The sequence below is a fragment of the Hypanus sabinus genome, chromosome 9 (assembly GCF_030144855.1).
Source record: "Hypanus sabinus isolate sHypSab1 chromosome 9, sHypSab1.hap1, whole genome shotgun sequence".
NCBI lineage: Eukaryota > Metazoa > Chordata > Chondrichthyes > Myliobatiformes > Dasyatidae > Hypanus > Hypanus sabinus.
The window spans coordinates 50883371-50898289 of NC_082714.1; the positions used below are offsets into that span (position 1 = coordinate 50883371).

The 14919-nt window shown below is 41.4% G+C and overlaps 1 protein-coding gene across 4 annotated transcripts in view; it reads left to right on the top strand.

Moving 5' to 3' along the window:
- Window positions 1-4439: 4439 nt before the first annotated feature.
- alg1 (ALG1 chitobiosyldiphosphodolichol beta-mannosyltransferase) overlaps window positions 4440-14919 on the top strand; it is a 33650-nt gene continuing 23170 nt past the window's right edge. For 2 of the 4 annotated variants that reach the window (XR_009513983.1, XM_059979664.1), the window contains exons 1-4: window positions 4441-11629; window positions 12839-12919; window positions 13493-13596; window positions 13700-13848. Coding sequence is in view for 3 of the 4 variants with exons in the window: in XM_059979664.1 (XP_059835647.1) it covers window positions 11353-11629; window positions 12839-12919; window positions 13493-13596; window positions 13700-13848 (611 nt within the window). In the remaining variant the exon portion in view is untranslated. Of the gene's footprint in view, window positions 11630-12838; window positions 12920-13492; window positions 13597-13699; window positions 13849-14919 lie in introns of all 4 variants that reach the window. The other 2 variants (XM_059979663.1, XM_059979662.1) reach the window with 2 other exon arrangements.

The following is a 14919-nucleotide window of genomic DNA, read 5'->3' on the forward strand; positions in this document are numbered from 1 at the left end:
AGGGTGCATCATTAAACTGTGTGCTGTACAGCTGGCTGGTGTGTTTACACATATTTTTAATCTCTCCCTCTCCCAGTGTGTAATGCCCTCCTGTTTCAAATTGTCCATCTTTGTCCCTGTACCTAAGAAAATCAAGGTAGCATGCCTGAATGATTGGCGACCTGTTGCACTCACCTCAATTATAAGCAAATGTTTTAAGAGGTTGGCTAAAGACTACATCTGCAGCATGCTACTGCACACACTGGAGCCCTTACAACTCACTTACCGATAGAACTGGTCTACCAGAACCACAGCATTACACACCGTCCTCACTCACCTGGAGAAGAGGGATGCACACGTTAGAATGCTGTTCCTGGAGTACAGTTCGGCATTCAACACCATAATTCCCTCCAGATTTGACAGGAAGCACAGAGACCACTGCCTGCACGCCACCTTCTGCAGCTGGGAGCTGATTGTGGATTACAGGAGGAGCGGAAACAGGCTCGCCCCAATCAACATCAACAGGCCTGTAGTTGAGAGGGTGAGTAGTTTTAAGTTCCTCTGTATACTCATCACCGATGATCTCACCTGGACTGTATATGCTGGCTTTGTGGGGGGGGGGAAAGCACAACAGTGTCTCTTCCACCTCAGGAGATTGAAGAGGCTCAGTGTGGGCCCCCAAATCCTCAAGACCTTCCAAAGGGGCACCATTAAGAGCATACTGACTGGCTGTATCACTACCTGGTACGGGAACTGCCCCAACCTTGATCACTGGACACTGCAGAGAGTGGTACAGACAGCCCAGAGCACCTGTGGATGTGAACTTCTCGTACATTGAGGACGTTTACGCAGCAGGTTCAGGAAGAAGGCCTGGATGATCATCAGGGACACCAGTCACCCCATCCATAAATTGTTTCAGCTGCTTCCATCTGGCAAACGCTGTCACAGCATTAAAGCCAGGACCAACAGGCTACGAAACAGCTTCTGTCTTATAAATTCACATGTCTGTACATTGCAATGGAGTTATAATCCAAAGATTTTTACTCCCTCACTTTGTGGGATGGATGTAAGGTTTAAATAAGTTCTAAATTCCAATCGGCCTTGGATCACCTGGACAATAGCAATTCCAATATCAGGCTAATGCTACTGATTACAGCTCAGTGTTCAACACCATCATACACTCAGTTCTAATTATCAAGCTCCAAAATCTTGCCGTCTGTACCTCCCTTTGCACTGGATTCTTGTCTTCCTCAATGGGAGGCCACAGTCCATTCAAATTGGAAATAACATTTCTTCTTCACTGACAATCAACATCTCAACAAGGATGCGTGTTTAGCCCACTGCCCTACTCTCTCTAAAACCAAGGGCTGGGCGGCTAGGCACAGCTCGAACGCCATTTATAAATGTGCTGATTACACAACTATAGTTGGCAGAATTTCAGCTAGTGATGAAGAGGCATACAGGAGTGAGATTAACCCATTACACCTAGGCTATGAACTGCTGCAAGTATGGAGACCATAGGACAGATCATTAAGGACCTTCACATCCAGGGCATGAACCTTTCCTGTTACCACCATCAGAGAGATGTATAAGAACCAGAAGACTCACACTCAACAATTCAGAAACAGCTTCTTCCCCTTTGTACGCTAATCTACACACTATTGGCAATTTATAACATTCCAACATTAAAAAAAGAATTTAGTGTTTTCCCAGCATATATGACGAATAAACTCTTCTGGGGCTTCAATCCAGGTACAGGTATCAATCATAACCAATGCTTGGATGACAAACTTTGCCATCTTCTTCAGGGATGATGCCTGGGCAAGTCAAGTCTGGTGGTATTTATACCCCTGTATTCTGTCCCTCCTGATTGGTTAGGCCTCATCCAATCAGGATTCCACACTCCCACCTTGTTTACAATTGAATTCCAGTTCTTAGTGCAAGAACTTCATCTTTTTTAAAATTATTTTCCTCTAGTTTTATTTCAATGGCTTCCTTTACCAGGCAGTCCCAAAAGCCATTGGCACAGCACAGTAGTTTTGTGCCATTGATTTCTCCAGGTGACCCAAACAGATGCATCTCCTGAGCTCCTTGATGCAGATTTCCACTGTGTGCCCCATCTGACCAATATACACTGCTCTGTGTTCACAAGTAATCCTGTAAATGCCAGCTGACCTGAGTCCTAGGTCACCTTTGACCTGCATAAACTGTAACTTGTGCTTTCTTACAGGTTTGTGGATGGTATTAATCCAGTATTTCTTCAGGATCCTGGTGATCCTCCCAGAAATCGGGGATATATAGGGAAGACAGGCGGTAGTGATGGGTTCCTCCTTGTTGTTAGGTTTCCTAGTTTGTCTGTCAGCTCTTTTGCCTGATTGATTTCCTTCACCTTGTAGCCATTCTGTAGGAATGTCCTGCGTAATCATCTTATTTCCTCGGGGAGACTCTTCAGGTCCAAAATAGTTTTTGCATGGTTAATCAAAGTAGAAAAAAACAGCTCTACTTTGGGAGGTGTGATGGAGGCTTATTAAGGAATAAGTCCCTGTGTTTTTGATAGACACCATGTCTGAGGCTGGTTTTCTTCATAAACAGTAACATTCCAACCCATACATCTTTGGAATATGGGAGGAAACCAGAACATCCAGAGAAAAGCTTCACAGTCACAGGGAAATATGCAAACTCCACAGAGACAGCATTGGTCATTGTCTCCGAACCTGGGTCAATGCAGTCATGAGGCAGCAGCACCACCAGCTGTGATACTGGCTACTCAAAGGTCAGGGATAGTTTGAGGAACCCTTGGGGTGGAGTTGTTCAGGTAATTGACCCTTATATTGAAGAGAAATCTGGTATGACTGTTTTCTTCTATCCAAGGAGAAGGAGGTGAAAAGCATTGGATGTGCTGAGTGTTTCCAACATTTTTTTAATTTCCTTACTGTTTAGGTTGTGTGCTGGAGCTGCATTATGGAATGACCATGGAGTACGGGCTTTTTTTTCCCCTTCTTCCTACCAAATGTACAATAGCAGTCGTGCAGTAGGCTCGTATTCTTTTCACCTTTCCCTTATGCTGTGCTTCCCAAATCAACGAGACAATGAAAATGACTAACCCAAGGCAAAACTCTCAGTTAGCATCATTATCTGTAATCAGGTATACTTCTCCACTTACAGCAAACCTGCAAGGATGATTAGCTTTAATTCATAATGCAGCATTATAGAAATATTATGTGGATATTTACAATCTCAGAACACCAGGTCTAAATATGCTTTTTTCCAAGTACATTCTATGGAATCTAAGGGTACTATGTCTTCACTAAGCTCCCTATGATGAGATGTCAGCTGTAACTCCGAGGCACTCTCAGCTCGATTCTGAAGGATGGAGTGACATAATCCACTTTGAAGCTTTGAAGGTATGATTTAGGCTGACTCTTGAGTGCAGTTTTGAGGGAGTGAAGAACAATAAAATACTTCTTGTAAAGATTAGAGAAGCTGATAAGGAAACAGTGTAAGATATGATTCTGAAGGATATGATTATGAAGCCTTTGAAACACACCATTGTTAAATAGAAACTGTCCAATATATACATATTCCTAAAGACAACTGGCATCTTAGTGTGACTGGCACTCCAATACCCCAGGTTGGTAGCTAAAAACTTGGACTTGTGCTGTTTACACCAATGATGTTAATTCTGATGGTAGTTTCCAATTTAATCTGAGTTCAGTCCAATTTACAGTCAGTGGCCACTTTATTAGCACCTAATAAAGTGACTACTGAGTGTATGTGCATGGTCGCCTGCAGCTGTAGCCCATTCACTGTGCACCATGTAAGGCCAGCATTTAACATTCATACCTAGTTAACTGAGAAGGTGAAGATGGGTTAACTTATGTTGTTGCATCCCAGTTGTTGAAGTGTTCCCACAGTGCAGTTTGGTAGAATCCAGGATTTTGAGAGAGAGAGTAAAGAGTAATATATTATTAGGTATCCGTTAGTCTCATAAGACCATGGATTTGCGCCTTGGAAGGTTTCCAGGGTGCAGGCCTGGGCAGGGTTGTATGGGAGACCGGCAGTTGCCCATGCTACAAGCCTTCTCCTCTCCACGCCACCGATGTTGTCCAAGGGAAGGGCACTAGGACCCAAGCAGCTTGGCACCAGTGTCGTCGCAGAGCAATGTGTTGTTAAGTGCCTTGCTCAAGGACACAACATGCTGCCTCAGCTGAGGCTCGAACCAGTGATCTTCAGATCACTGGACCGATGTCTTATTCACTAGGCCATGTGCCAAAGAGTAATATATTAAGCTGATGAAAATCAATTTGAATATGTTACTTAACACAAAGTACACTGCAGATGCTGTGGTCAAATCAACACGTACAACAAGCTGGAGGAACTCAGCAGATCAGGCAGCATCTGTGGAAACGTTGACTGCTCATTTCTACGGATGCTGCCCGACCTGCAGAGTTCCTCCAGCTTGCTGTACGTGTTGAATGTTACTTTCCTGCACCCCATGTTTCTCTTAGTCTTTATGCACATGATATACCCTCAGTGGCCACTTTATTAGGTACAGGAGTGGAGCCCAGTGTGGTCTTCTGCTGCTGTAGTCCACCTAATTCAAGGTTCGACGCATTGTGCATTCAGAGATGTTCTTCTGCACACTACTATTGTGATTATTTGAGTTACTGTCAACTTCCTGTCAGCTTGAACCAGTCTGGTCATTCTCTTCTGACCTCTCTCATTAACAAAATATTTTCGCCCACAGAACTGCTGCTCACTGGATGTTTTTGTTTCTCACATCATTCTCTGTAAACTCTAGAGACTGTTGTGCGTGAAAATGCTGGGAGGTCAGCAGTTTCTGAGAAACTCAAACCATCCCACCTGGCACCAATAATCATTCCACGTTCAAAGTCACTTAGATCACAGTGCAGAATCAGGTTTAATATCACTGGCACATGTCTTGAAATCTGTGGTTTTGTAGCAGCTGTACATTATAATGCAGAATAATATATATAAATTACAATAAGAAATATATGCATATAAAAATTAAATTAAATTAACGGTGCAAAAGAAGAGCAAAAAAGAAAACAAAATAATGAGGTGGTGCACATCGCTTCATTGTCTATTCAGAAATTTGATGGTGGAGGGGAAAAAGTTGTTCCTAAAACATTGAGTGTGTCTTCAGGCTCTTCTACCTCCTCCTTGATGGTAGCAATAAAAAAAAGGACATATCCTGGGAGATGGGACCCTTCTTACAACCTGCTTACTATTCCCACAAGCAGCATGTACAACATTCTTGCTGGATTGAAACAGAAGGTTTATAAAAGTTTTACTCAGATTGTGTTGGAGATTGGTTTTAGTAGTCCACCACTGTTCCAACAGAGCTAACTGGAGATCAAAAATGAAGTCTGTTCTTCAAAGAATCACTCCTTGACCTAACCAGCAACTTTAAAATAATTTTCATTTCATTTTAAATTCAGGATCCAAAATGAATGTGATACAGTACAAACGATGCCCTTTCATGAAAAACAGTTGAATTCCTTTTCTACATTTAAAGGCAATGGGCACCAGGGTATGGTTCAAAACATATTTTCTTGTCATCTACAGAAATATTATTTTATATTTAAGGGATTTGCACAACAAAATGAGTTAATATCTTACTGAGGTGGATTGCAATCTGGTTCATCGTTTCCGGGAACAAATCTCAGAAAAGATATCCTGAACTTCTAAAGGGTTGATGTAGGTTCACCAGAATTCTACCAGTTTTAGAAGATTAAATTGTAAAGACAGACTGGGCAATTTTGGCTTGCATTCATTTGAGTTATGATTGAGGATGTTAAATAGAAGCATTTAAATTGATAATAGAAAAGGACGTATTAGAAATGCTCAATACTCAGTTCGAACTATATCTATGGAGGGAAAGGGTAAACATTTCCTGTCAATGACGTGGAAATTGATGGATTCAAAAGAGCGCATGCAGTGAAGCTGCTCCCTTAAAAGGAAACCAAATGGAAATCAATTGCAATTACAAATCAGGGAAAATAAACAAGATCATAAGACCATAAGAGACAGAAGCAGAATTAGACCTTTTGGCCTATCGAGTCTGCTCTGCCATTTCAGCATGACTGATCCAGCTTTCCTCTCAGCCCCTATTTGCTGCCTTATCTTCATATCCCTGACCAATCAAGAATCTACCAAACTCTGCCTTAAATATACATAAAGGCTTGACCTCCACAACTGCTTGTGACAAAGGATTCCACAGACTCACCACTCTCTGGCTAATTTCCACCTCATCTCTGTTCTAAAAGGACACTCCTCTGTTCTGAGGCTGTCCTCTGGTCTTCGACTCTCCCACCATAGGAAACATCCTCTCCATATCAACTCTATCAAGGCCTTTCACCATTCAATGGGTTTAGAAACATAGAAAACCTACAGCCCTTCCATGCCCCTATCCAAAAGTCTCTTAAAAGACCCTATCGTATCTGCTTCCACCACCGTTGCCGGCAGCCCATTCCACGCACTCACCACTCTCTGAGTAAAAAACTTACTCCTGATATCTCCTCTGTACCTACTCCCCAGCACCTTCAACCTGTATCCTCTTGTCCCCTTGGAAAAAGCCTCTGACTATCCACACGACCAATGCCTCTCATCATCTTACAATGAGGTCACCCTTCATTCTTCTGCATTCTAGTGAATACAGGCACAGAGCCATCAAAAGCTCTTCGTACGACAAGCCATTCAATCCTGAAATCATTTTTGTGAACCTCCTTTGAATCTTCTCCAGTTTCAGCGTATCGTTTCTAAGGGGCCCAAAACTGCTCACAGTACTCCTCACCAATGCTTTATAAAGTCACAGCATTATATCCTTGCTCATATATTCGAGTCCTCTTGAAATGAATGCTAACATCGCATTTGCCTTCCTCACCACAGACTCAACCTGCAAATTAACCTTTAGGGAATCCTGCACAAGGTCTCCCAAGTCCATTTACCCCTCAGTGTTTTGTATTTTCTCTCCATTTAGAAACCAGGCAACCTTTTCATTTCTTCTCTCAAACTTCCTGACACTGTATTTCACCTGCCATTTCTTTGCCCATTCTCCTAATCTAAGTTTTTCTGTAGCCTCTCTACTTCCTCAAAATTACCTGCCCTTCCACCTATCTTCATATCATCTGCAAACTTGACAGCAAAGCTATCAATTCCACCAAATCATTTACATATAACGTAAAAAGATTCGGCCTCAACACAGACAATTGTGGAACACCACTAGTCACCAACAGCCAACCAGAAAAGACGCACTTTATTCCCACTTTCTGTCTCCAACCAATTAGCCACTGTTTTATCCATAATAGAATCTTTCCTGTAATACCATGGGTTTGAGCTTATTAAGCAACCTCATGTGTGGCACCTTGTCAAAGGCCTTCTGAAAAACTAAGTACACAACATTGACCAATTCTCCTTTGTCTATCCTGCTTGGTATTTCTTCAAAGAATTCCAAAGATTTGTCCAGCAAGATTATCTCCCAAGGAAACCAAGGTAATTTTGGACTATTTTATCATGAGCCTTCAAGTACCCTGAGACCTCATCCTTTATAAACAACTCCAACATCTTCCCAACTACTGAGGTCAGATTAACTGGCCTATAGTTTTCTCTTTTCTGCTTCTCTCCCATCTTGAAGAGTGGAGTGACATTTGCAATTTTCCAGTCTTCTGGAACCATTCCGGAAATCCCTCCACAATCTCTTCAGCCACCTCTTCCAGAACCCTGGGGTGTACACCATCTGATTCAGGTGACTTACCTACCTTCAGATCTTTCAGTTTCCCAAGAACCATCCCTTTAGTAACCATAACTTCACACACTTCATGGCCTCAGACACCTGGAACTTCCACCATATTGCTGGTGTCTTCCACGGTGAAGACTGATGCAAAATACTTAATCCGTTTGTCTGCGAATTCCTTGTTCCCCCATCACTACCTTTCTAACATCATTTTCCAGTGGTCTGATATCAACTCTTGCATCTCTTTTACACGTCATGTAAATGAAGAAACTTTTGGTATCCTCTAATATTATTGGCTAGCTTACTAATCCCATCTGCCTGCATATGTTGCATACCCCTCCATTCCTTGAATATTCAGGTGCCTGTTGCTTTTGGATCTCCTTCCACCTCTACCCATGGCAGCACACCCACCACTCTCTATGCAACACCAAAACTTGTCTTGTTACTCTCATTCAAAATTTCTCCCTCTCATCTTAAAGCTATGTCCCCTAGTATTCAAGATTTCCACCCTCAGCCAAAGGCTATATCTACCCTATCTATGCCTCTCATAATTGTATATCTTTTGAAAAGGTCACCCCCGAGTTTCTGATGCTCCAGAGAAAACAATCCAAGATTTACTCCCCCCCACTAAGGAAGTTGACAAGTTGCACTTTTAAACACAAGAGATTCTGAAGATGCTGGAATTCCAAAGCAACGCACACAAAGTGCTGGAGGAACTCAACAGGTCAGGCAGCATCTATGGAAATGAATAAACAGTCAGCGTTTCAGGCCAAGACCCTTTTTCAGGACTGGGAAGGTGGGGAAAGTTGCTGGAATGAAAAAATGGGGGAAGGGAAGGGGGATAAGCTAGAAAGTGATAGGTGAAGCCAGGTAGATGGGAAAGGTGGAGAACAAGGAATCTGATGGAAGAAGAGATTGGACCATGGGAGAAAGGGAAGAAGGGGCAGCAAGGGCAGGTGAAGAGAAAAGAGGCCAGAATGGGGAATAGAAGAGGAAAGGGGGGGGGGTTTAATTACTGGAAGAGAAATCAATGTTTATGCCATCAAGTCAGAGGCTACCTAGATGGAATATGAGGTGGTGATCCTCCATCCTGAGAGTGGTCTCATCATGGCAGAAGAGGAGGCCATGGACCGACATGTTAGAATGGGCATGGGGATAGGAATTTAAAAGGTTGGCAACAAGGAAATTCCACTTTTGACGGACAAAGCGGTCCCCTTGTTTATGTTGTATCTTAACAATGTAGAGGAAGCTGCATCAGGAGTATCAGATGCAATAGATGACCCTAACAGATTTGCTGGTGAAGTGTTGCCTCAACTGGAAGGAATGTTTGGGGCCCTGAATGGAGATGAATGGTCAGGTGTAGCGCTTCAGTTGCTTGCAGGGAACCTTCCAGGAGAAAGGTTAGTTGGATGGGATGAATGGACAAGGGAATATTGTTGGAAAGATCCCTGCAAAGAGGAAAGTTGGAGGAGGTAAAGATGTGCTTGATGATGCAATCTTGTTGATGGCACCTTTGTAACCTGAATAACTTCTGTATTTCAGAAACATTATCAATGGGAATATAGAATAATATAAAGATTAAATTCAGTGAGTGAGGAGTTATTGCATGAGGCCACACTGCCATCTACTGCTGACAACCTTATTGGTGCTTATTTTTAAATTGGGTGTCTATGTACTTCATTCATCTGCAATTAAGCAAAAATAAATATTAATAAAACTATGTTTGCTAATAAAAATAAAATAAATATTTAAATATTCACTTTTATTCCTCATCTAATGATAAACATTACAGGTGAAATGATTCACAGGATTAGTAAGAACTGTTGTTCCTGAAAAGTAAGTAAAATGAAAACAGTATGAAAGTATCTGAGTGAGAGGCATATTTTTCATTGTTATTTTCATGTTGGCTAATGAAATGTTCAAATATAAATATAAAAACTCTAAAAGTTATGGAGATGAGGCTTTTTTTTTTAGCCAGAGGGTGGTGAATCTGTGATATTTATTGCCACAGACCACTGTAGAGGCCAAGTCATTGGGTATATGTGCTTCAAAGAAGCTGATAGGTACTCAGTTAGTAGGGGCATCAAAGGTTATGGGGAGAAAGCAGGAGAATGGGGTTGAGCAGGATAATAATTCAGCCACGATCAAATGGTGGAGTAGATTTGACAATCTTACGGCTTAATTCTGCTTCCATGTCTTATGGTCCTATGGTTAATCAGATGGTTTATGTGAATTAGCAACACACACAAAATGCTGGAGACTCAGCAGGCCAGGCAGGATCTATGGAAAAAAATGCAGTGGACGTTTTGTGTATGTTGCTTGGATTTCCAGCATCTGCAGATTTTCTTATTTGTGTTTTATGAGAATTAGTTGTTGCCAAGGTCCTTGTTTGGGGTAATGTAACTCGGAGAAATGTACATCATTCACAACCATGAACATCAAGTTGGGGTTTCACGTTAAGAGGTTGGTTCATCATGATAAAAGGTGATAGGGTTTCATTAAATATTATGAAACCCCTAACACCTTTTATTGAACTCCAAAACCTACACAACAAAAGCACGCTAAAACACTTTTACCTAAAACATCACTATGTCAGACCAACTTCTTAAAGTGCAACCCCAGCTCAATGTCGATGGGTGTATATTCTGTACATTTCTCCCTGTCATCCTACTTGTAACAAGCCTTTAAAATGGAAGTCATGACATATTTTATAGAACATTTCTTCAGCTATAAAAGGTTTATTATGGCTGGCTATGCTGTAACATCCAACTTCAGCACAGTTGGGAAGGCTTTGATGATACATAAATTTACCAAAGTGGAAGGACTTTACTTCCACAGATAACTGAATAATGTGGAATTATCATCCTTGGAACAGAGACTGGGGGAATATAGTAGAGGTATCATGAAAAACAAAGTAGATAGAAACCCAATTCCTTTGTGAACTGGGGATTGTAAAATGAGAATGTTTGCTTGAAGAACTAAAAGTAACAGAACATTTTGTATGGCCAGTGCTTAAGGTCAGGAAAACACTCCGAGTTGAGGTAAATTTAGTTCTAGCATCCAAAGGGGATCTGCTGAAGTACCTGAAAAAATCTGCAGAAATACATGGAGCTGGGAGAAGAGGGTGTGCAGGGTTGTACACGAAATGCCTGGTTGGACTCGACAGGTAGAATGGCCTCCTTCCATTCTGGAACAATCAACTTGTAACTTTCTTGGCTCTGATGAAAGGTCCTCCGCTCGTAATTTTAACTTCGAATCTCCACAAATCTTGCTTGAACTTTCGGGCAGTTTGCGTTTTTATTTCATATTTCAGGTGTCTCGTTTCCCCTTTTTAACAGAAGTCAGCCTATTTGATGGAAAAATCAAACGCTCAAAATACTCAACAGTGATGGAAACGTGACAAAGAAACCGTTTCAGTTCAATGTCCTACTAGATGGTGTCAAGAGGAAACCTTCGGGCCGTGCGCCCCCGACTCTGCCGCCCAGAACACGCCCAGAGCCCGGCCCAGGCTCAAATCCACCCCCAGGCTGCTCGGAGGCCTCGCGAGATTTGCGGCTGCGTTCACGTCAGCGTCAGTCGTGGCACCTCATCCTCCTGCCGCTGGTCGCTCCGTTGCCATGGCGGGGTTATGGTTTCTGGTGGCCGCAGTATTCATCTTTGTCCCCGTCTGCAGTTGGACTTTTGCGGATGCGAGCGTGTCTCTGCTGTGCGCGGCGGCGGCGCTGGTGGCGGTGGCGGTGTCGCTGATGTGGGCATCCCGGCGGCGGGGAGGGCACGACCGCAGGGCCGTGTGTGTGCTGGTGATGGGGGACCTGGGCCGTAGCCCCCGCATGTTGTACCACTCGCTGTCTTTGGCCAGACACGGCTTCAGCGTCACTGCTGTCGGCTACCCCGGTGCGTTCAGGCTTCAAAGCCGATGTCTGACAAAAATAATAAATTAATTCTCGCACTTTTAGACTGATATTTAAGCAACGTCAAATGCAATTAGTCAATCACTTAATCTTAATCCTTACATTTGAATAACTCGGGATTGTTTTGAACCAATGAAGTCCGTTTTACTTAATTTGACACACTGATATAAAAACTATATGCAACATATGTCATTTGTAAATCATCAGAAGCAAACGATTTTAGATAATATTTCAAACGTCTAATTGTCTATAAAGATGCTTTATAGCCAGTGATTTTTGTCTTTTGTCCTCATGTCTTGTGTGTAATGGATAAAATGATGTGCATTTACTTCACATCTTTCAGGAACTCTGGATGCTTCAAAATCCCCTTATATCAATTAAAGTACTTTGGAACTGCAATCACTGCTATAAATGTGGCAGCAAATTTGCAACTCAGTCATCTCCTACAGGTGCAATTGTGACAAGGATTGATTTATCTGTTTTGGTTTCGACTATTGTTCTACAAAGAGTTAAGACATAAGGCAAGATATTCTGCAGGTTTCATCTAAACTGCAGCGTTTCTAACATTTGGACATTGCTAGACACCTACACTTAAACCTCAAATTGATTAGCTTCTCTTTAGCCATTTGTGTTGAATGCATTTTGTTTGCATTTAATTTAAACAAACCATGCCATGGCTCTTGCGTTTGGTATATTTACTCTCCCTCTTTCATTCCCCCCCCACCCCATCTGCTGACTGTTCCTCCAAACAATTGATACTAAAGCGTACAATCATCACAGTGATATTTGATTTTGCCCCCCTCTTAGTTCCTGATACCATCCACCTAACCAACAGTTCACCCACCGAATCCTTTCCCCTGTCAGGTTCCACTTCTCCCTGCTACTTGTTGGCCTCCAGCACTGATGTTCTTGGTTATTCTTCCCCACCCCCCACCTTTTGGCTCTATCTGTAATCCTCAAGCCCTCCTAGGTCCAGGTATCATCTAATTGTTCCCATCCTTCCCACCCTTTCTCCACTGCCATGCAGTGTCTCAACTGAAAGGTTGACGGTTCCTTTCTTACCGACGTTGATGAACCTGCTAGTTTCTCCAGTATATTATTGGTTGCTTTTACATATCTTTGTTGCATGTTATCTAAATCTATAATTTTACTAGATTTTTTAAAAAAACTCAATTTGAATTATATTTTTCAGGTTCAAAGCCTCATAAAGATGTTCTACATAATGATAAGATTAAAATTGTCTACTTAACAGAGATTACAACAGTAACAAAATGTAAGTATTATCATCTTTGTTACACAAATTACACATTTAAATTTGGAAGTGTATTGCATATAAATGGATTGAATTGTAAGCCACCAGTCTTCAGCCATTCACAGGGAAGCCCAGGATTTAAGCATAACCAATTTGGGAATCATTGAGCTGCCGATTCTATATCTGCTAGTTGAGGGTGATTTAATACGACAATGGTAGCCATGTTAAATAATTGCAGTGGATTGGTCTTCATGACACCAGACATTTAATAAACAAAATCCAAAAATAAAAGGTAAACAAGGCATCATAAGGATGGCAGAATTTAAAACAGTTCTTATAACTAGAGAAAAAAGTATGAGAAAAACTAATGTGGCTAAAAGCCAACAGGTTCATTGGATTCTTGTACAATATTTTAAAACAAGTGGCTGCAGAGATGGTGAATGCTTAGTTGTAATTGAAAGTTCAAAGTAAATTTTTATCAAAATACATATATTTTACGCCTTAAATTTATAGTTAAAACAAAGTATCTCTGAAATACAGGTATGTTAAATTATTCTGTAATCAATTTACAAATTATTGTTTTATATTTTGTAGTTGGACCAAAGATTTTTCAATATGGGGTTAAGATCATAGTGCAGACTTTGCAAATATGTTACGCCCTCCTAAAAATTAATCCACCTTCCTACATGCTGCTGCAGGTAAATGGTTTATTCTAGTTGTTTTGTATTTTTATTCGCTGAACTACTTGAATAAACTGATATGATTAAATTTTCTATGCTCTTTTTTGATAATTCCATACAGAATCCTCCAGGCCTCCCAGCAATTGCAGCTGTGTGGGTAGTGTGTTTATTAAGAGGAAGTAAATTTATCATTGACTGGCATAATTACGGTTACACCATTATGGGACTGACTCATGGAGATCATCACCCAGTTGTGCAGATTGCCAAATGGTTCGTATAGAAATATTTTCTATGGTTAGTTTTGATACAACATCTTATTATACTATTCTGTATTTGTAGAATCAGTGAGCTTCATATTTTTGCACAAATACAAATTGCAAACAAATGAACTAAAATGTAAGAACATAGAAGCAGCACAAGCCCCTTACCTTTGCTTCACCATTCAGTAACATCGTGGCTGATCTTTTACCCTAGTAACATCTTCCAGCACTAACTCCATATTCCTTGATACCCTTGCGCATAAAATAACTAAATTTTATAATGACTGAGCCTCCATAGTTTACTTGGGCAGATGATTCACTATCACCTGTATGAAGAAATTTCTTCCTGTGTCACTCTTGAAAGAACAACCCTTTCACTGATGAGGCAGAAGATGACTGACAAGGCAGGCAAGCAGATGGTTTGTGAGGGGTGGTCTCATTTCACTGTTTGTGTAAGACTTCTGTGAGCTCCAACTGTGTGGACTTCTAGGTTCTCAACGCCATCCTAAATGGAACTTTGAGCAGTCATGGGCCAGAAATTTCCAGAAGTCAACATAAATGTTGCTTTGAATGCCTCCTTGAATATTTTCCTCTCCCTGTGTGGTACTCCTTTCCCATGACAAAGTTCAGAATGGTTCTGTTTTGGAGTCTGGTGTCAGGCATGTGAATAGCATGGCTGGCCTAATGGATTTGAAAGACTATAACTAGGACCTGAGAGAGGATACTGATAGTGGTTTACTTTTCTTTCCAGTGAATTTGGAGTACTTTGTGGATAGAATAGGTTATATTTTTCCAGTATTTTGAGGTGCCTGCTGCAGAAGGGTTGGGATTACTGGAACCCAGCAAACCACATGTTTTGCTTGCAGCATCTGGATGCTAGCATAGTGGTTAGAGTACTAGGAACTGGGGCTGTATTTGAACCAACATCTTTATTCTCTCACTGTTTAAAAATTAAGTTTTTAATATTAGAATGGAAGGAGGAAACATACATATGATCTATTCCATTTACCATATCTTTGCCTTAATCACTTAACCTTTCTCCCCTGAAACTCTCTGAATCTTCCTTGCAGTCCATTCTGCC